Here is a 22,751-nt window from a genome sequence, read left to right as displayed (position 1 = left end):
CGTGGGTAGGTTGTCTTGCAGGTAAATTGGGCCTGAGCAATTTAAGACTTTGAAGGTCAAAACCAGCACTCTGGAACCTGGAAATAAATGGAGCCAATGTAATTGAAACAGCATAGGGATTATCTGCCTTTTGCAGGGAGCCTTTGTTAAAATTGCAGCAACATTATTCACATGAACACGTGAAGCTACCTTATACTGAATCAGACCCCTGGCATCAAAGTCAGTATTGTCAGCTCAGACTGACATTAGCTCTCCAGGATCTCAGGCAGAGGTCTTTCACATCACCTACTGCCAGATCCTTTAACGGGAGATGCCAGAGACTGAACCTGGGACTTCCTGCATGCCAAGCAGATGCTCTACCACTGAGCCACAGCCCCCTCTCCAGCATTTGTGTAGCTTCAGAGAGTTCAGAGCATTTCACATATGACTTATCTGTAATCTTTACCACAACCATGTAAGGAAATCATCACATAGGGAGGGCTGAGGTTGAAAGAGAAGAGCTTGGCTAAAGCCAGTCTGCAGCAGAGGTGGGAACTGCACCCAGACTTTGAGATTCATAGCCAGAGTCCCTCACTAGCTCCTGCAGGGGCTGGATTGTTACTTAAGACTGGAGTTTTCTGTTTGGGCAGAGATGGGCGCTGTGTCATTTGCACAGTAAATAATCATTTCATAAGTATTTGAAGAGTGATATAACAAATGTTTGAAGTTCAATATTTTAAACTTTATTTGACAGAGTGTGCTCCCAGTTTACAGGAAAGGCTGTCGTTAATTTTGTTTGGTTAGTCTCATGCTAAGGTGCAAACCCAGTTTAAATTAGCTGTGACTTGCAGTATGTTCCTGAGTTACACCCTTCTTAACCCCGTTGATTTCAGTGGACTTTGAAGGGTGTAATTCTGCCTGCCATTGCACCCTGAGTCCCACTGAAAGCTCTGGGAGTCGTGTCAATCACTGCTAACTTTAGTCAATTGATTCTACCAGGATTTAGCGCCTACACATATATCTGGACTGTGGTGTATCAACTCCTTGGTCGCTTTGTGTAAAATTATTGCATCAGTTTTCCCTTTCAAATGTTGACTGGGCTGTGTCGATGTCCATGCTCTGTTAATCTTTCTGCCAATTTGAGATTATCTTTCACAATCCTCCAGGAGATTAAAAAAAATACTAACAGAATGGTCAGTGCTGTCTAACAATGACCTTGATTAATAATTGAAGAAGATAGCATCTTGTTTGCAATAGGAATAGGGTGTGCATAGACTGTTTCTTACTGAGGAAACCTGATTATGTTTGGCCAAAATTTGACTTTAGGTGTGTGTTATCATTCTTGCATGTGCAGACAAAAAGTAAGCCCCCCTTAGACTGTTTCTTACTGAGGAAACCTGATTCTGATTGGCCAAAATCTGACTTCAGGTGTGTGTTATCAGGGTTGGGATGCCTGCCTCCCTGGATTAACACTGCTGGTCCTTTAAATCTCCATCATTCTTGCATGTGCAGACAAATAGTAAGCCCCCCCAAATCTAATCATTGTTTTATAAATGCACTGGTTCTCTTTTCCTGTAAGATTTTATGTAAAAGGTAGACGAACAGCAGACTGAAATCTCACCTTTGTTTCCCTCGATTTGTAGGGCATGCCTTGATGGTCCTCCTGTTGTCTTCAACCGTCTCCCTCCTTGGCGGGTTAATGTTCGGGTATGAATTCGGAATTATCTCCGGGGCATTGTTGCAGCTGCAGCTCGACTTCCGTCTTGGCTGTCTTGAACAGGAAGTCCTAGTGAGTTCCTTGCTCATTGGAGCTCTCCTGGCTTCTTTAGTGGGCGGGATCTTCATTGACCGACAAGGAAGACAGAGAGCAATACAAGTCAGCAATGTGATCTTGCTGTGCGGAAGCCTCCTCCTCACGCTAGCCAGGTCCTTTGTTTGCCTGGTGTTTGGGCGCATGACTGTAGGATTTGCAATCTCGTTGTCATCCATGGCGTGCTGCATCTATGTCTCTGAATTGGTGGCCGCGCATCGGCGGGGGGTGCTGGTTTCCCTCTATGAAGCTGGCATCACAGTGGGCATCTTACTTTCGTACGCTCTGAATTACATCTTCTCGGATACGGCAGAGGGCTGGCGGTACATGTTTGGCTTGGCCGTGGGCCCCGCAGCCGTTCAGTTTTTCTGCACCCTGTTCCTCCCAAAGAACTCCGTTAAGCTGAACGTATGTGGCAGCGAGACTCGCAGAAGCCTCATTCAGCTACAGAAGAATGAAGAGGGTGAAGACGTAATGCCGCAGGGCCCAAAGGAGAAGCATTACTCTCTTGTGGACCTTCTGAGCTCAAGGGACAACATGAGAAGCAGAACTCTGGTGGGCCTCGGACTAGTGCTCTTCCAGCAGCTCACAGGGCAGCCCAATATTCTTGGTTACGCCTCCAAAATCTTCCGCTCCGTTGGCTTTCAGAGTGACTCCTCTGCAGTCCTGGCTTCTGTCGGCTTAGGAGTGGTGAAGGTTGCAGCCACTTTAGTTGCAATGGTTTTTGCAGATAAGGCTGGCCGGAGGGTACTGTTGATGGCTGGGTGCACAGTGATGGCCTGTTCGGTGACGGCCATTGGCTTGACCAGCTGCTCCATTCCATTCAACGTGGCCAAAGACTGTGAAATGCCAGTAGGGTCAAACAGCACTTTGTTTGGTTCAGATCCTTTCCCTATGAAGGCAGTGTCTCCCCAGCCCAATATGTCATACTTCCCCTGGACATCAGACACTGGTGGGATTCAAGCAGATCCATCTCTTGCTATCACGAGGCCAGGAGGGTTCAGCGGAACTGTTGCCAGCAATAAACACAGAGGCAAAATGGCAAACGTTTCCTCACGCGCTGAAAAAGCAGGCCTGCTAGATCCATCCCCTGAAGGAAAGGCACGAAGCTCTGGCTCCTCTGTCCCTGAGGCCCTTTCTAAGGAACGGTTGATTCTCAGCTGGATTACGCTGCTAAGCTTGATGGCTTTTGTGAGCGCATTCTCCATTGGGTTTGGGCCAAGTAAGTGTACTTCTGCTTTCACATTCCCAGCACACCATGCGTGTGGCTCTGATTGGAGATTCTGAACTTCCCAGACAGCTGTGTTGGGTCATAACAGAATAAGTGCAGTAGGACCTCTGAAACAAGAAACCCATAGAGGCACACAAATGTAAACAGGAATCTACATAGTTTCTGAAGTGACCCATCCTGTTTTCTCCTTTTCTGCTGCATCCCACTCCAGGTAAAGTGTCCAGGAGAGAAAGGCTAAGGATTTTTTTCCCCCAGTCACTTACAATAGCTTGCTTTTGCTCCTAGAAACAAGAAAGTTCACCTGTCATCCCTGAGCCATTTCTTGCTTGATTTTTTCCCCATGGATAATCGCTGTGACTGTGTTTGTTTTTTGCTTCTTTTGAACCTCTGTTGCTGCCTTAATGCCAAGTCACATCAGTGCTCTACACAGCCTGTATTGCTTACTCTGGCAGTTGTTTTCCAGAATCTTAGGCAGAATCCTTTCTGTGCTCTATGGCCTGAGATCCTTGAATGGGAGATGGTAGGCTTGATTCTGGGATATCATGGGGCACATCCTTTGCCTGTACAGCAACAGAACCGTGGGTCCATTCTCTTTCTACTTGTGATCCGTAGAGGCACTCTGTATCGTGCCTTCAACTAAGCGGCCAGTGTAATGTCCAAATGAGGCAGCTCTCTTTTTTTCTCTGGATGCCACCTCTATGCTTCTCTGGCCAAGCATTAAGAGAGAGCTTAGTTGCAGTCCTCGCTTAGGCAGAAGTGTATAGATGCCGTGGTGTCCAAGGCTTCCCCCACCTGTCAATAAAAGACTTCCAAGAATTGGGACTGCTTTTGGAATCTTACTTACATGCACAGTTGTAGAAACATGTATAAAGCATCCTCCCAAATACATATGGAGTTTGACATGTGGGTTAAATTTGTAACATGCAGAGTTGCAGGCAAACCTTTATCCAGTCTGCAGTGCCTGTAAGTTTCTCCTACATAATGTGACTCCAAAGCGCTTAATACAAGTGCTCCATGCCTATTCCATAAGGTAGCCCAAAAAGGGGAACTCATGTTGGGCAGGACCCTTGGAAGCATGGAGGTGGTTTTAATAAGAGAATATCTTCCTTTGGCACTCCACCAATGAACACTTTTCTCTCTCTCAAGAAAAGTCAGGAGGGGGAAGAAGTACCGTTTTTAAAGATGTACAGGCTAACTTTCATGAGTTGGGTCAGGGAGATTTCATGAGTGGCTTGTGCAGTCCACATCTCACTGCTCACATTTCTTCATGTGCCAGGAGAGTATTTCACCAAACATATGCTAGCTTTGCTCTGATGGTGCTCCTCCCAATATGCTTGGACATGTGACTCAGAACGTTGGTGTGACAGACTGCACTACCAAGAAGCTTAACTAAAGGACTGTAAAGGGTTCATTCTTCACAGAAACAGAAAGCCTTGAGTGACAGGCTGCTCCAAGAAATCTGACTGACTCTCTCCTCAGCATGCAGCTCTCATGTCTGTCTCTGCTCAGCTGATGCTAACCAGTCATATTGTTTGGTGACAAATAGTGACAAAAGTACACTTTCCTTGGTTTCTAGAAGGCTGGTACACTCTTATCAGTACCCAAACCTCTTCTCTTGAAACACCAGTACTCATCTTGAGTTTTAACTGACCCTTAAGGTCTCTAAAGGCAGTTTATAACCACACCAGACCAGGGATCTCTGCCCTCTTCAGAGAGAACTCCCTGCTTGACTGGGTATGGAATTTTCTTCTTTCTCTAGAATCATAGAACCATAGAATGTTAGAGTTGGAAGGTACCTTGCAGGTCATCTAGTCCAACCCCCTGCAGGTCATCTAGTCAAACTCTGCAGGAGCATAGCCAAAAGATAGCCCTACACCATAACCCGAAAGATGGCCATCCAGCCTCTGCTTGAAAGCGTCCAGCGAAGGTGCATCCACCACCTCCCGAGGCAATCTGTTCCACTGCTCAACCACTCTTACAGTTAGGCAGTTTCTCCTGATATTTAGCCAGTAACAACTCCCTCGTAATTTCCACCCATTAGATCTAGTCTTCCAATCCGGAGCAAGAAAGAATAGATCCGCTCCATCTTCTACATAACAGCCCTTCAACTACTTGAAGACTGCAATCATGTCCCCTCTAAGCCTTGACTTTCCCAGGCTAAACATACCCAACTCTTTCATCCCCTTTCCTTGGCCTGAATGGGAGTTTTCGCCTATTTCCCAAACTTCCTTGTCAACTTTCCCCGAGTTCTCCATTTGTGTTAAACTGCTCTCAGCTAAGGCTGAAATCAGACTCAACTCAGTCAGGGTAGAAATCTGACTGACTCTCTTCTCAGCATGCAGCTCTCTCAAGATTGTCTCTGCTCATTTGATGCTAACCAATAAGATTCCTTAGAGCAGCCTGTCACTCAAGGCTCTCTTGCTCTGTGAAGAATTACCCCTTCATAGTCATTTAGTAGTTTGTACAGCACTTCAAAGCTTCTTAAAAATGCAATCTGTCACAGTTGGTCATTTGGAATATCCTTCTGCCCCTTGATTAGCACAATCTTTTGCTTTATGGAACACTTTCTGTTTATCTGTGCTCATTCACCACTGTCTTTTGGCTATTTTTTATGCTAATCTCCTTGGGAATATGGGGTCTGTGTGTGTGTGTGTGTGTGTGTGTGTGTGTGTTATGTATCTACCAAACTGGGCTCCAACCCATAGACGCTTCTATGGCCCGTAAATTTCTTAAAGATAGTGTGGGATTCTTGGTAGTTTTCGCTACTAACACATTAGCTATTCTTTTTCGTTACCATTTTTGCATATAAAATATACATAAGCCTTCTTGGAATCTCATAGAGCTTCTTATTCTGCTTCCTGTTACCTGCATAGGGGTGCCAACCTCCAGGTGGGACCTGGGGATCCCATGGAGATACAGCAAATCTCCAGACTACATAGATCAGTTTCCCTGGAGAAAATTGATGCTTTGGGGGGTGGACTCTATGGCATTGCACCCCGCTGAGGTCTCTGTCCTCCCCAGGTTCCATCCTCAAATCTCCAGGAGTTTCTCAACCTGGATCTGGCAACCCTACCTCACCCACCAGTGGCCTGGAAGCACCTGGCAACACTATTAAACCTGCATCACATTTATCGGACCAGTTGCCCATTCTCTTCATTTTTAAATCATGATAACTGGGTGGGAGAGGCATGTATACCGTTTCAAATGTGTAAAGTAAAGGGGCAGTGAAGAACACAACAGTATTTAGGGATGTGGTCTGGAAACCATTCTACAACTCTGTATTTATTTCCTGGCTCCCCCTGAAAAACAAACAAACACCAAGGTCATAAATTAGTGGGCTGAAGTCAAGCTCTGATTATGGTCTAGGCTATGTAAGGCTGAAGGTGGACAAAGATTTTAAAAGAACGGTTTGAGAGAGGCATCATTTCTCAATGGAGCATTCACTTTTATTGGCTGCCCCCTTTGGAATCCTTGCATGTTTTTGGAACAGTACAAAGACCTGCAGATCTCCTCTGCAGAGGCAGAAGTGAAATGAATGCATGCAGCTCTTAAGCAGTGACCCCCGTCTTTCAGGCTACTTTCAGCTCTCCGGAACAAACTCATGTCTAGATGTTCTCAGCCACCCAGTCCAGTGGAACCCTGATGTTCCAGTTGTCGCAGCTTTTTCACATCAGGTCCATGTCAGCAAAGATACTGGTCAGTGTATTCTGTTTCCTTCCCCTTCCTCACTCTGTTCTTTTCCTTTTCCCCTGCCACAGTGACATGGCTTGTCCTCAGTGAGATCTATCCTGCTGGAATACGAGGAAGAGCCTTTGCCTTTTGCAACTGCTTCAACTGGGCCGCTAATCTGCTGATCAGTCTCACGTTCCTCAACATCATTGGTATGTGTGGCGGTGCTGATACGTTATGTACATGTTTGCTTTACAGCCAGCCTGGTCAGGCCGGATGCTGAGGGGTGCGCATGGGGACGTTTCTTACATACCTGTTTTTCTTTTGTCAAGCAGTAGAGGGTTTGCCAAAGTGATGACATGGCTGGTGATAAGGGTTTTCCAGAAAAATGAGGAAAATTTACTGTGTCCTAATCCTGTGGAATTTTGATTTATATCTAGTAAACACATTTTAAATGTTATTTTAAATAACATTTAACAATAAGATTACTGAGAAAGACTGACTCAGATAGGAAATTTGTTGGGACTTGAAGATGTTTTCAATATTGAACTGACACCAGAGATATTTTGTATAATAATCTTCATTCAGATTGGAACATTTGATAAAAATTTACAAGTTATTTTTATAAATTCTTTGTTATTATATTCACAGGTTTCTGGTCTTTGGTTAGGTTTTCCATACCACAAATCTCCACTTTTTGCTTTGGTGCATCTGCCACACTGACATTTTATGTGCAGGCATGGGGGAATTTTTCCCATACACGTTTAGCCATATTATTTCTAGGAACACACACACACACACACACACACACACACACACAGTGTTGACACCAAAAATGGAAGGGGCGGAGCCCTGCAGTTGATTCTCAGTAGTGTGTTATCCTGTATATGTTATAGGCAATGGCACACTCCTACATGAGTGGCTCTACAGCATGGTGCAGCATTTGTCCTGCCACATGTACATTAACTGACTGGGTACATGGCAAGTGCATCTTGCTAATACTCTCCGCTAATAGTTGCCACATTTAAACACTGGTTTGTAGGCAGCAATCAAACCATAGTTTAGGGCTCCAGACACAATGACCAACAGTCAGCTTTCTGTTCCCAAGCCACATGCAAAAAAGAGTGTAGGAGCCTGACAGCTTCCAAGACTCATTCTCCTAATGATCTTTCACTGCATCTGAGAGTAGCTGTTGTGATTTGCTTTTGTCCTCTGAACCGGGACTCCAAGAAATGTTTTCATCCTGGTTTTTGAATCCTGCCTAGATGGAAGGAAGCAATTTTCAATTTAGAATGAATACCAAACTGTGGGGGAAGTCTTTTTGTTTATTGAGCTGAGTGTAGGAAAGGGAGAGAATGTTCGAAACCCAGGGAGCCATAATAGCAAACCATTGGTTTGTTGCTGGATCTGAAGCCTTCCATGAATAGCTGGCAATCAAGACTTAGCTCTGTGCTCTAGAAGCTGGGAGCTCTCTACCTATTTATTTGTTTATTATGTATTAAATTAGATTAGCTAGGCAAATCTACAAGTAGGGCTCAGGGCGGCTTACAACAGAATAATAACTAAACAACATTAAAACTATTAAAACAGATCAATGGATGAAAACAAGAAACAAGAGCCAGTTTGGTGTAGTGGTTAAGTGCGCGGACTCTAATCTGGGAGAACCAGGTTTGATTCCCCACTCCTCCTCCACTTACATATGGCTGGATGACCTTGGGCAAACTATAGCTCTGATAAGAGCTGTTCTTGAAAAAGAGCAGTTTCTGTCAGAGCTCTCTCAGGCCCACCTATGTCTGTTGTGGGGAGGGGAAGGGAAAGAAGTTTGTAAGCCGCTCTGAGACACCTTTGGGTAGTGAAGGGTGGGGTATAAATCCAAACTCTTCTTCTCTTCTCTTCATATACCAGATGGCAGAAAATCAGCTCCCCTAATCTCCTTGGGGGGAGGGGTTATGAGGGATGGGGGAGTAAATGAGAGTGCCAGATGTCCTCCCCCATCACTGTCCTCAACCAAATGCCTGGTGGAACATCTCTGCCTTACATACCCTACGGAAAGGTAATAACTACTGCAGGGCACGGATGTCTTCCAGCAGAGAGTTCCACCAGGTGGGGGCCAGGGCTGAAAAAGCCCTGGCCCTGGTTGAGGACAGCTGGATTTCTCTCAGGCTGGGGTCCACTAGGAAGTTCTTGTTTCCTGAGCGCAGTGCTCTTCTGGCGGCATACTGGTAGGGGCGGTCCCGAGGTGGTCAGAACCAAGACCTTGCACTTGATCTGGTGCCCCACCAGAAGCCAGTGCAGCTCATGCAGCACCAGTGGGATATGTGCTGTCCAAGGGGTCCCAGTAAGGACCTGTGTGGCTGCATTCTGGATCAGTTGGAGCTTCTGGGTCAGGTGCAAGGGCAGGCCCACGCAGAGCAAATTACAGTAGTCTATCCTAGAGGTGACCATTGCGTGGATCACTGTGGCTAGGTCAGGGTGAGACACGTAGGGAACCAGTTGCCTACAGAGCTGAATTCCAACCTGTGCTCTGTAGTTTTAGCTATGAAAAAATATTTTGTTGGCCTTGTTTGATGTACCCCCTCCCATGTTAATAAGGCTACTCAGGTTTGATAAATATACCAACTTCCATCAGGTCAAAGCAAAAGCCTTGTCAAACTTTGTTCTGCTTTTCTTCTGCTTGCAGAGGTCATTGGCTTATCATGGACATTCCTTTTCTATGGACTAGTGGGAGTGGTGGCTGTTATATTTATTTATCTTTTTGTACCAGAAACCAAAGGACAGTCTCTTGAAGAAATAGACCAGCAGTTCTCAAAGAAACGGTAAGTCTCAGCGCAGCAGCTATGGAGTAGCTTAGTTGAAAATATCAGCATTGATTTCAGTCCATTTATATGCCACCTCTCCAGAGACCTGCTTGATCAGGGCAATATTCCCCAAATCCGAGTCACATAAAACAATTTTGGGAGATTTGCATGATGCAACTATACAGATTCTTCTTCTCTTGCTTCCTGTTCAGCTATAGATTCCAAGGATAGGGAGGACTGAATAGAATTTCTGTTGCTTGTTGAAGGACAAGGATCACTGCTTTGAAGCTGTCTCATGCACCATATAAACAGGGAGAGGGTGACGTCTGTGGAGCCCACTACAGTTTGAGCAGCATCCTTCATATCAACTTTCCAGGTTGCTGTGCATGCCACAGTATGATTCTGAGGTTATGTGTCCACACATCAAGGACCTGAAACTCTGCTGAGTTTGGATAACTAGAAACAGGAGACATACCCCCGCCTTAAGGGACAGAAGGAAGGGACAGACAAGGGTCACTTCAATGAGAATCATGTGTCCATAGTTTTAAAACAAGGTATAGTTTGAATAGAGTACTGGCTTGTTCCATTTCTCCCTCTTCCTAGATCCTGATCCAGGTGATAAAAATAAAGTTTTCCTTTGTTCTATTGTAATAAACAAAATAGCTCTTTAGCAGGTTCCTATGTTCCCTGGTAACTTTTGGGGTTAGCTCTGCAGAACAGCTGCAGTTCTGTTGTCTAAGATCAGTGCTCGGACGCAGGGCCCTGGGCTGTGGATCAGGCTACATTTGCAGGGGCAACTCAAAAGAAACCAAACACATCACAAAGATACCCTAGTTTGCCATTGCCCAGTTATATTTTTAGAGCTGCTGCAAGCATAGCACGTATCATCCCTAGGAAAGCGTAGGTCCACGTATGCAAGGTTTACCATTGTATGTACTCTGTCAAGCAGTAAGATGTTTCCAAGAATTAGAAGGATGTAGCCTATGCTAATGTGTGGAAGACCACCCAGAAATGCACAATAACATATGGTTAAAACAGGATTGTACAGTTGCAGGGGTAGCCTTAAAGATCTCTTGGCAGAACTGGAAGAGCAGAGGAATGTCCATAAACCTTCAGATGCTCTCTAGATAAATAGGAGAGATTCTTGTGGCAGCTCAGAATTTATTGTGGTATGAGCTTTCACGTTTCAAGTTTTCTTGCATCAGACAAAGTATGCTCTGACTCACAAAAACTTGTGCTGCAATAAATTCAGTAGTCTTTAAGGTACTAGAAGCCCCTCAGGATAACTAGCAAATTACTGTACCATTTCAGAATGGAAATACATTGTTCTATTGGCTGTAGAAACTAGGTCCCAGTCTCCTTCTTGCATGCCTCAATAGCCTTCTTGTGGGTAGCTGTGTTGGTCTGAAACAACAGAACCAAGTTCGAGTCCAGTGGCACCTTGAAGACCAACAAAGTTGAAATCTGGGTATAGGTTTTCATGTGCAGCATGGGCATGAAAGCTCATACTCAGAATTAAACTTTGCTGGTCTTAAAGGTGCCGCTGGACTCAGACTTTGTTTAATAGACCTCTGTTAGTTAAGAGGAACCAGAGCCAATAGCCTCCAAAAATTTACAAAGCAGGTTTTTCAAAAACATTTTGATAAATAAAAACCAAATTCTGACAATTAGGATTCTACATATTTCTCAGTATAAAATTTTGTAACGGTGTGTGACCTGACAGGATCCAATTTATGCTGAAATACTGTGTTGTATAGAATAGATACTGGTCTCTCAGGAAGATCCGTTTTGAATAGTTCAAAGCATTTTGTATTCATTAGCTCAGTATGAACAAATTTTACTTTCTGAATTCTATGAAGTTTAGAATGCCGTCAACAGAAGCAAAGAGTGACAGGAGGGACCTGAAGTACCAAATAAGACTGTGGCTGTTCCTTATTTGCTACATTATTGTTTTTGCAGGTTGCTGCAAGGAAATGCATTCTGTCCAAAAATATGGAACAGAAGAGAGATCCACGCACGGGCTCATTACCAAAGAGTAGACCATTCCAGTGCCTCGTGAGAGAGGATTGGTGAACATTGCCACCTGTGGACAGGCAACATTAGTGACCGAGTGTTTACTACTTCAGTGTTGGAAGTGACATGAGGAATTGCACAAAGGAGGAATCTGGACTGTTCGAGCTCTGTTCATTGGGGTGACAGCCCAGTACTTATGTTACTCTGTTATGCATAGAATCTAGGTCCTGGTTTCTTGCATGTCTTGAAAGGTTTCTGTTAAGAAAAAACATAGCCAATGTCCTCCAATGGTCTGCAAAGTAGATTTCTTTCTTTTTTTAAAAGTATTTGATAAATACAACATAACTTATGACAGCTGTTCAGATTCTGTCTCTATGTATTTCTCAGTGTGAAATAATGTAATGGTCTGTGGCCTTATATACAACCCTACTCTCCTGAAAGACATGAATTTGCATTGGTGGTGGTGGAAAGTGCCATCAAGTCGTAGTCAACTTATGGCGAACCCACAGGGTTTTCAAGGCAAGAGATGTTCAAAGGTGGTTTGCCATTGCCTTCCTCTGCATAGGACTCTAGACTTTCTTGGTGGTCTCCCATTCAAGTACCAACCAGGGCCAGCCTGCTTAGCTTCTGAGATCTGATGTGATTGGGTTAGCTTGGCCCATCTTGGTCAGGGCAATTAGTCGTCTCACTAGCCAACTTTAACTAGGGATCATTAGACAGGACTCAACTGCTTTTAAAACCCTTAGATACAAATGAATCTGACAGTGAATCAGATCATTGGACCAACTACTGCTGCAACTCTTCAAGACCTCAAGATGAGGTCTCTCTTACTCCCTACTCCAGGGGAAGCAGGAGAAGGCCGCTGGTGAGGGGAGTGGGGGGAAGGATTGGCGGGCCCGGCAGCTGGGAGCAGTGGGGACCTCGACGTCGGTGCCATGGGGTTGGGGGGGGAGGTTTGGTGGGCCCGGCAGCTGGGAGCCGCTCAGGCTTCACCACCAGTGGGGGGGGTGGAGCCTTTACAAAGGCTGCGCCCTAGCAGCGTTTGTGCTGCACGAAGAAGATGACCGGGAACTACCTCAACGCCCTGTGAAGTCCTTTGGTTCCACCATTGGGACCTCTCTATTTCTTTTGGTTGGAGGTGTGTCTGCACCGCTCCTCCTGCCCCCCTCTATCTATTGAGTGAGCTGCTTAGCGACACAAGCGGCTCCCGTTCAAAAGATTTTTCTTTCAATTCGGAGGATTTTTCTTTTGTTCCAAATTCCAATCTTTCCTTTCAACCAGTTTCGTGGGAACACCCCCTTGGGGGGTGAACCGAACTCGAGCGTGTGTGGATGAACCTGAGAAATTTGACACCCAGTTGTCTTTAAGCGGCCTGGAAACCATGGCTGCGTTATAGGTTTGGCGAATCCAGCCTGCGCCGAGGTGTGCAGCCTCCTTCCCCTTGGTGAGGGAGGAGCCCTGGCGTGGCCTGACTTCAAGCCGAACCTAAGCCCGAGCTTAATCGGTGCTGGCCTCATCCACTGCACTAAATCGCACCGCCTGCTATGCAAATCATGGCGACGGAGAGTTCGTTTGTCGGTCTGCCTGTCAGCCGACAGCCCGATTCTGTGTTGTTTCTTGCTATGTTTTCCAAATGTATTGCAATTGCTTTGCCTGTTTAGAGTTGTTTACTCAATGATTTAAACTGGACCCAGGAGGCTTAGCGTGTTGCTAATCTGCATACGCTTCGCTGTCCGAGCGCACGAACGGCCTCGGGCACGGCCGTCGGCCGATCCTTCCTTATAAGGAGATCCCCATGCATCCGAATGGAACCTTGGATTGTGCCACCGGCACTGGCTCAAAGGGGGGAATCCTTTTGTTTGTGACTTTCTATTCTTGACTGGGAGTGGGAGAGAGTCCCCCGGAGGGGACCCTCGAGTGTTTAAAACTGGTAATCCATTTGAAATCGGATCACAGCAGAGGCGTCACTCGTCCTCTAGCTAAAAGAGGTCTAGACCTCGAGGCGGAGTTCACCAAACCTATAAGCCAACCAGGGATCCCATGGCTCTGCACCACACAGCGCACGAGTTCAGGTTCCTTGTGCGATGGTTTGGCCCATTCAGTAGGAATGGCCGATGGAGACCGAGCCTAGGAGGTGTTGTAGCCAGACTGTGTTTGCGATCATGGTGCACCGGCGAGAACACGCGACCGTTGTTTTATCTTGAATAAGACCTCCCGAAAATGTCTATAGTGTGCCTAGGAGTGCACTCACCGGCTTAGTCTGCTTTAAATAAATTGTGTTTATCATGGGATCTGCGAGTCCCAAGGTGCTTTGGGAAGCAAAGGGGGGAGACGATTTGCATATGCATAACCATGCCCCCACCAGTGAGAGGACCCCCTCCCCTGCCAGGACTGGCACGGTACTGGAAGCCCTCTTTCGCCCAAACACCGACACTACACGCGGCTGCGTGAATGCTGCTACTGTTTATTGCTGCTTGCCTCAATGAATCCCACGGACCGCCTCCGCTTAGGGAGACGATGGGGTTGTTTTACTCAGGGATCGGTGAAGGCTGCTTTATTCCTGGGAAACTGGGACTGTTTGCACACCATGCCTTGTGGTTTAGCTGTGAATTAACTGTTTTGTTGTTTTGTTTCCATGCAAGCAGGTTTGACATGCATTGAGCTGTCACTAGGGCATCACATGCACATCTGAAGTGAACACCCACGGCTCTTACTTGTCTGACGTCATTGCTGCCCCCCCCCTATTTTGATTTGGCATTTTTGGTAAGTATAGGACAGGTCTTGGTATTTTTCCCTTTTCAAAGGAAAGAAACCCGTCCTCCAACGTTAGCTAGATTTAGACAGGAAGCACGGATGCCTCTGTCTGGATGGCGACACCCCGACACCGAAGACGTGTCTGCCTGCCTGCCTGCTCTTTCTGCTGACGTTGCCTGTCATGGACCCGGACTCTGTTCATGACCACACCAAACCAGATCACATAGGGGTCACCAACGCATGGACTTGGACATTCTTTTGCACCTGCCTGGCATGATGACGTTTCACTTCCATGCCAGCGCCTTGGAGTGGCACCCGCCACGTGGACTCAATGTTTTGTTGTCGTGGCAGGCCGAACTTTTAGTTCTGCCGCCGCGAAAGGGGGGACTGTAACGATATGAGCTTATGTTTGTATTTCTGTATAGTGGTGATGCTGCTTATGTGTGTCTCTAGCATTGAATACCTATGCATTGTGTATTCAGGGATTGCTGTATGTTGTGTGTTGCTTTGTTCTGCATCTCATGCTTGCCTAGAAATAGGCTGGCCTGGGCCTGCCGTTGCACATACGGACCATGTGCGTCCCTGGAATGTATCCCATGACTCTTTGGGATGGAGAAGACACCGCGCCATTGCACCCACTTGGAGAGCTATGGAAAATCCCCAGCGAACCCCGGCATTCTTGGAATGGAAAGAGCAAGTGACCCTACTCCCTTAATCTGGTTTGGAGATCTAAAGACAATAGCGTTTATGGCTTTGGAGCAGGAACCAGATCTGCAAATCAAGAGGTGTCCATGGGAACGGAAGATTCACACCTTGCCAAAAGGCACCTTTGATGTAGGAGTAGGATCTGCATATTGCCACCACCCCTTAGGAGAGCGTCATCCCCTTCGTCATCCCCTCGTCACCCCCTCTTCATCCAGTAGTGATAGTTTAGAGGACGGGTTTGATAGTTTATGGCTGGATAGCCCATGCCCCAAAAAGAGTTTATTTAAGGAGAAACTCTCCTTTGTCTCTCTGGTTAACCCACCCTTCCCATAGCAGTGCACTAAGGTGCTACAAGTGACTCTACTACTTAAGTTCTCCGGGAGTCGCGACCCAGAGAGCTCACACGTGGTTTGGCTGGTCCTACCTGTGTGCCTTGGAGTTCACGAGCTGCTGCATTTCGGCTGCCCAGCGTTTCAAGGAGGAGAGTTCTTCCTCAGCTGGACCTCAGATGAGTATAGCCGTGCCCCATTGTGTCATCCCCATTTTGATGCTTTTGTTATTTTCTATGCTGTAATTGTTCTGATGTACTATTGTAACTAAGGAGCTTGTATGAATTTGTATGATTCCGATTTTGTATGCCTGATGAAAAACCCTTTAGTAAAGACAACATTTATTTAAAGACTAGCGTGTTGTCTCACTTCCTGGGATATAGCGAGCGTCTCATTCGCCATCTGACCTCTGTATAGACTGGTATAGAACTTACGCACAGCCACAAGCACCCAAACTTCCTTGGTAGATAACTTGGATTGGGTCTCCAGGAATTTCCTGGAGAAGTTGGCATAACACCCTCTTGTTCCAAAAAGCATCCCAGTGCCTAACAAACGTGAACCCTTCCTCCCTACACCATCGTTTCATCCACGCATTGAGACTCCTGATCTGTGTCTGTCTCTCTGGCTCTGTGTGTGGAACAGGTAGAACTTCTGAGAAGGCTACCTTGGAGGTCCTGGCCTTGAGTTTCCTGCCTAGCAGCCTAATTTTTTTCTCCAGAACCTCACGACTACATTTCCCCACATCGTTGGTGCCAACATGTACCATGACCACTGGCTCCTCCCCAGCACTGTCTACCAGCCTATCTAGAACATGTGTAATGTCCGCTACCTTTGCACCAGGCAGGCAAGTCACCATACGGTCAGTACGCGTGAAGAAGACTAGGGCCCTGGCTTTCTGGCCCTTTTTGGGCTTTTTACAGAGTCCCTAGGTTGAAGAGCCCTTCAGCTCATGCCTCTGACAAGGTGTGGCCTTAAATAGAAGCCTCACCCAGCAGAGGGCGGGGCCAGCAGCTATTCAAATTATACCCAGGCAATCCAATTACAGTCAAACGATCACCCTTTCTCACCCTATCTCAAGCAGCCAGGACTCTGCAACACTTCAAAACTCACCCATACACTCCCAAACACAGTCCTCCCACACGGTACCCTCAGCTGAAAGCAAATAAAAAACACCCCTCTAGCAGCTCTGTCTCCAGCTGCTTCTCTGAGCTCAGCTGGGTCCGCTCTGCCTCTGGAGAGGTGCAGCCTTAAATAGAAGCCTATTTAAAATTTCCATTTTTCAGTGGTCCCAGGTATCTCCATTCAGACTGTACCACATTGGTATAATGGCAGGATTCCTTTCCTTTAGCACTGCTACAGCAAACCGATGTTTTTCAGTGAACTTTCCTTGGGGCTGTAGCCACAGGGGGCCTTCAAGGGCAATGCCCCACCCAAAATGTTCCCTGCCCCATCAATCAGTGATCCTCCTGCTGTAGGAGGCAGACTAGAGTGTCCAGCATCATGCCTCCTTCAACCTTAAAGCCTGCTGCATTTCCTGCCCAATCTGTAGAGTGCTGTAGTTGCCAGGTGTCCCTGGGAATTTATTTTTTAAATACTGAACACTCAGGCCTTCCCCAGACCTTGCAGTGTCCTCCTCCTGGGTTGCAGCCATTCTGCAGGCTGATAAGGAACTTCAAAAGTCTGAAATCTCTGAAATCAAGGTTCTTTCCACCTGGGTACTGCAGGCTGTGGAAAGTCGGTAGTTCAGCAGTTCGAGACCCGAGTGTGCAGCATGATGGAGTGAGCTCCCGTCTCTAGTTCCAGCTCCTGCCAACCTAGCAGTTCGAAAGCAAGAAATTGCAAGTAGATAAATAGGGACCACTTCGCTGGGAAGGTAACAGCGTTCCGTGCGCCTTGGTGTTTAGTCATGCCGGCCACATGACCACGGAAACGTCTTTGGACAGCGCTGGCTCTTCGGCTTGGAAACGGAGATGAGCACCGCAACCCTAGAGTCGGAATCGACTGGCTTTCGAGCAAGGGAACCTTTACCTTTACCTTTTTACTGCAGGCTAGAAAATAGAACTGAACGTGCTCCAGCATTAATGCCAGAAGGGTGCCTAGACCACAAGTGATGTTTAAAGGGTGGGGTAATTGAGCCAGTGGTGGACTATGGAACTAGAGTCCATGAGCAACGCCAAGAAGAAGATCTAGTACCTTCCTTAGCCAATTCCACTGACCAGCAAATAGGGCCTTAAGCCCCCCAATAGCCAGTCTTCCAGTCTAGGATCTTTATGACTCCAATGTACTTGGTACTGTTTATTAACCCCCCCACACCATAATGGCTACTCCTTTGTGCCACTTGGCTACATCAGGCCACCTGACATCTCCTATGCAAGCCATGGAAGAGCTACCATGTTCATTGTGGCTCTAAACTCTACTTTTCAGCTGATGTACAAAGTTAAAATATTTCACATTGGGTTTGCAACCCACAGAAAATAGCACTTCCTATAATGACAGTGTAATTGAAGACCAGCAATGGGAAGCCAGAGGCAGCCGGTCATCATGGTTGCAAAGCAGCTGTTAACTGGCTTTTTTGCAGCCAGGGCATTCTCGCATTACGCCTTGTGATTTAAGGGTGTGCACGTGAGAGAGATGATGAAGTCACCATCCTTGTCCAGATGGTAACAGGAGACCCCATTTGTCACAAACTGAATGAATAAATATTGATGGGTATGTACCCAAGTGAGACTTTAGGGGGAAAGTAGCAACCATCTCTATGTGGTGTTTGCACAGAAGACGGCCCTCTGGAGACTCCATGCTGAGCAACTCTTGGTTGTCGGGGATCAAGCTCAGTACTCCATTTTCCAGACTCTCTGAATACAGCTTGTCAGATAATGGTTACAGTTCCCTCCTGCTGTTCCTTTTCCTGCACATACAATTGGCCTAGTGATCCAGCTGAGCCTCAGTTACCTCTTTCTTCCCACCATGATAAATAGTACCCTGCTCAGTTTTTTACTACATCTGTGAGCAGGGATTACTGTTGAGTGGGAGATGCTTGTTTTATATATATTTAAGCCTCAGTTTGTGCGGCTGAGTTCAAGATCAGACGGTGTCAATGGGATGATGACCCAGATTAGTATTGTCTCTCATGAAACTGAGCAAACTCCAGAGGATGGCGGAAGACAGGAGGGCCTGGCATGATATGGTCCATGGGGTTGCAAAGAGTCAGACTCGGCTGTGCGACTGAACAGCAACAACTCCCGTTGTCCCTAGCCATGGTGCTTCAGATACTGCCCTCAAGGGGGTGCGGTGTTGTGCAGCAGTAGCAGACCTTCAGGCTTGCAGAATCTACTTTTAATACAGTCCTGAGGATATTCCTGAGGATACTCTCTAGCTTAAGAATGTGAGAACCTTCTGGACAGAAGAAGACTTGGATTTATACCCCCCCCCCCTTTACTCAGAGTCTCAGAGCAGCTTACAGTCTCCTTCCCTTCCTCTCCCCACAACAGACACCCTGTGAGGTACATGAGGCTGAGAGAGCTCTGAGAGAACTGCTCTTGAGAGAACAACTCTGGGAGAATTGTGACTGACCCAGGGTCACCTAGCTGGTTGCATGTGGAGGAGTGGGGAATCAGGGCTGACAAGATAATGAGGTCACGTTTTGGCAGGCAGCAACATCCTGCCCTGGTCATCATTAGCCAGCCAATGGTTTACCTGTACCACAGGAGCAAGAAGCGATAATCCTTCATTACTTCCTCACCTACATACGTAGGTGTCGTCAAGTCATGACTGACGTGATGACCCCAGCAATGGGCTTTCAAGGCAAGTGAGAAGCAGAGGTGGTTGGCCAGCACTTCCCTCTGCAGAACTTGGTGGTCTCCCTTCCAAGTACCAACCCTGCTTAGCTTCCAAGATCTGACAAGATTGGGCTATATCATGCCACTTCTTGCCTTCCCCCCCAAAAAAAACCTCTTTAAATGTCACATGACAAACTATGCTCCTGTAAGATTCTTGTTCAAAAGGACTCTGTCACCATTTATATTTCCTGTTGCTAAGGCAACCAAGATGCTGATCAAACTTTTGTAATATCCTGAGAGTTCAGGAAGCCCAATAGGGCACCCATGACTTACCATGCTATTTTTAAGGAGATCAGGGTCACAGAAGATGTAAGGAGAGTTATCTCCTCCAGCTGTTGGGTGAGAGTCGGAGTGAGGGGCAGGTGTAGGACAGTAGCAACTATTGTCACCCAAGGCAGTGAAACACTGAATTGCTATTGCTTATGTATTAGGCCAAGGTCCACTTTGTCTAGTCGAGTCTAGCATTCTTTAGAAGAGTCTCAGCAGAGGCAAAGTGATCTGCATCTCTCTTCTCTCCACTTCAGGAGACTATCTGCGGCAAAATTTCAATCAGAAAACTGTTATGCTCCCTTTAACATCTGGGAAGACTTTGACCATCATTCATTGTCAGGGGAGGAGCATTGGAGCTCAGCAGCTTCCGTTTCTGAGCAAGATTCTTGGAAAGTGGTATCTCCTGGTTGAACTAGCCCAGGGTAGAGCCAACATAGGTCTCAAAATCAAACAATCTAAGAAAGCATGAGGTATCTCATCCCAAGTTTCCTCTTCCTGGAAACACTCAACATAGAAAACAGATTTCACCCCCTTCTCAGCTGTAGAACAGTAACCCTGGAGTTTAGAACATAAGAAGAGCTCTGCTGGATCAGACCAGTGGTCCATCTAGTCCAGCATCCTGTCTCACACAGTGACCAACCATTTCCTCCGGATGGCCAACAGCAGGGCATAGAAGCTGAGGCCTTCCCATGATGTTACCTCCTGGCTCAGGGATTCAGAGGTGTAGTGTCTCTGAACAAGGAGGTTCCCTTCAGTCACCATGGATAGTAGCCACTAATTTGACTTTCAGGAGATCTTGTGCATTCTGTGTGATTGGCTAGCCAAGATAAGAACATAAGAGAAGCCAATGTTGGATCAGGCCAATGGCCCATCTAGTCCAACACTCTGTCACACAGTGGCCAAAAATACCAGGTGCCATCAGGAAGTCCAGCAGTGGGGCCAGGAGACTAGAAGCCCTCCCACTGTTGCCCCCTCAAGCACCAAGAATACAGTGCATCACTTGCCCCAGACTGAGAGTTCCTATCTATACCTTGTGGCTAATAGCCACTGATGGACCTCTGCTCCATATGCTCATATGATAAGATAGGGTTCATTGTTTCACTAAAGAATGTAGTTTGATCTTGAAGTTAATTATCCAGCTTCAGACTGAGAGATCTACAGCTCAAAAAAAGTGAGGATCTTGCGCTGCTTATGGTTTGATTCATGTATTCGTAACAGTTACAGACTGAGCAGCAAAATCATACTTATTTTAATCATGGAATGCTGAATCAACCACTCTGCACTGAAGATGAGACTATACATAGCCAAAATGGCAACTGTGCATTTAATTTCCCTCCTCCATAATGAGTAAGAAAGCTTGCCCATTGTCTTACCATAACTGCACTATGCATGTCTCCATGGCCAGGGTAATGCACAGCATCGTGGAATGAGAATAGTGGTAAATTGTCTTGTTTCAAATGTTTGCATACAGAAGGATATTGGGAAAAACAGTTGTTCCTGATCAAACTAACAGAGGACAAGAATTCTTTGTTTAATTGCCATTGGTAGTGGTAGTGTTGTCCTTAATGTAATTTGCAGTATCAGCTTGAGCTCAAAAGCACTCCATTGGACAGCTCTCTGGGACAAAATTTAAATTCTGCCACTAGATGGCACTTGGTGATTGAAATAAAGAATAGTAGCTTTTGTGAGGCGCATGTGATATTCTGGTTTGCTTTGTCTCTACATATGGAGAAATCCATGATTGCATCTTCCTAGGTGGGGTTTGTTTTTGTTTATGGAAAGGTAGATAGAAGCCGCAGGGCCCTGGCTTGGACTAGGACTGCAGTATAAGGGAGTAGGGGAACAACCATTCCCCCTTGTATAAGTTTGGTAATCAAAACCACAGGTCCCCTTCCTGTGCCATTTTAGCCTTAGAAAGGGGGAAAACATCATTGCTGTTGCTGTTTAGCAAATGAGAGTAGCAAGTGGAATTTTTTTTGGCATATTATTTATTTATTTTTCTGCACAGAATTGTGCAAAGAGGTGCTGAGCTCTGCTAACCCCCCCGCCCATGCTGTACATTGCCTAGAATTCAGTTAAGTGCTGATCAGCACCAAGGGAACACCCCCCATGCCCCCTAGCTATACAGCCAATAAGCAGATGGCTCAAGCAATCACCCTCCATCGATAGATAGAAATGGACATGAACCAGCTCACAAATGAAAGTTAGTCACAAATTTTGGGTGGTTCATGCTTCGCAAAAAATGTTCATGAACTGAAGAGCCGCCATGAACTTCCATGAATTTTGATGCAGTTCATGACAGTCCATGAAGAGCAGAAAGCATGGGTTTAAATGGCTCTGCCTTCTGCTCACTGCCACTTTTGGTGGGGAGCAGAATGCGGGAGGGTAAATGACTCTGAGCCATTTCACCTCCCACTTTCCACTCACTGCCAAAAGAAGCAGGGAGCAGAAAGTGTGGGGTGTGTGCAATGTCTCAGAGCCATTTAACCCCTTGCTTTCTGCTCCCCGCGAAAAGCAGTGGTAAGCAGAAAGCAGGGGTTTAAATGGCTCACGAACCAATACAAATGGGTTTGGTTTGTGAACCGGTGCATCGGTTTGTGGTCCGGCCACAAACCGAACTGCAAAAATGCAGTTTTGTGCCAATCCCTATCAATAGGTACCTCAAGGTGCTTGCCATTTTTTCCTAACCATCTCATTTCCCCAAAAAAATTCTATTTGCTTTTGAATACCACTGGGAAGATCCAGTCATGAAATTCCAGGTTCTCACTTAGTTGGCGCTGAGAAGCAACAGAACCTTGCCTGTAGCCATGGGATGAGTGCCCCAGAGTTTCTAGTCACACCCCTGACAATGATTCCTGCATCTGAGATCCAGTGTGGTGTAAGGGTTAGAGTGCTGGACTAAGATTTGGGAGACCCAGATTCAAATTCTCACTCTGCCATGGAAGCTTGCTGGGTGACCTTGGACCATTCATACTCTCTCAGCCTAACCTATCTCACAGTGTTGTTGTGAGGATAAAATGGAGGGAAGGAGAACAATGTAAACCACTTTGGGTCCTCACTGGGGAGAAAGGCAGGGTATTAATGGATTAAATAGAATAAATCTTTAACATCGAGAACAAGATGAAATTCTGAATCTTCTGTCATGACTTTTCTGAGTGCAACAAAGGAAGGCAAGATACGGAGTGTGTGCATGGGAGAGAAATGACTCCAAGGCCTCTGTAGATCTGTTATGGCATAAAATTTAAGATAAAGTGTGAAGAATTGTAGCATTTGTTGTGACTGTCTCACTTTTTAAAAATACCTTGCAGTAATTGTAGCAGTGTCATCAACGCTGGACAGCCACCCTTTCTTTCTTCG

At 46.3% G+C, this 22,751-nt stretch overlaps 1 protein-coding gene across 1 annotated transcript; it reads left to right on the top strand.

The window, feature by feature from the left end:
• Positions 1-1,633: 1,633 nt before the first annotated feature.
• SLC2A10 (solute carrier family 2 (facilitated glucose transporter), member 10) lies at positions 1,634-9,509 on the top strand. The gene is made up of 3 exons (XM_015413075.1): positions 1,634-3,011; positions 6,779-6,901; positions 9,370-9,509. The coding sequence occupies exons 1-3, from the start codon at positions 1,634-1,636 to the stop codon at positions 9,507-9,509; spliced, it is 1,641 nt and encodes a 546-aa protein (XP_015268561.1).
• The last annotated feature ends 13,242 nt before the right edge of the window (positions 9,510-22,751 follow it).

This window comes from Gekko japonicus, unplaced genomic scaffold, assembly GCF_001447785.1.
Source record: "Gekko japonicus isolate JY-2015 unplaced genomic scaffold, Gekko_japonicus_V1.1 scaffold898, whole genome shotgun sequence".
In the NCBI taxonomy this organism is placed as follows: Eukaryota; Metazoa; Chordata; class Lepidosauria; order Squamata; family Gekkonidae; genus Gekko; species Gekko japonicus.
Note: the sequence above shows the minus strand (reverse complement) of the source record. Positions and strands in the feature narration are given on the sequence as shown.

Bases quoted from the DNA above. Each gene is read 5' to 3' on its own strand.
- SLC2A10 (XM_015413075.1), top strand. From the start codon at position 1,634: ATGGTCCTCCTGTTGTCTTCAACCGTCTCCCTCCTTGGCGGGTTAATG. The intron at 3,012-6,778 runs GTAAGTGTACTT...CCCCTGCCACAG, and splicing joins CTCCATTGGGTTTGGGCCAA to TGACATGGCTTGTCCTCAGT. The intron at 6,902-9,369 runs GTATGTGTGGCG...TTCTGCTTGCAG, and splicing joins CACGTTCCTCAACATCATTG to AGGTCATTGGCTTATCATGG.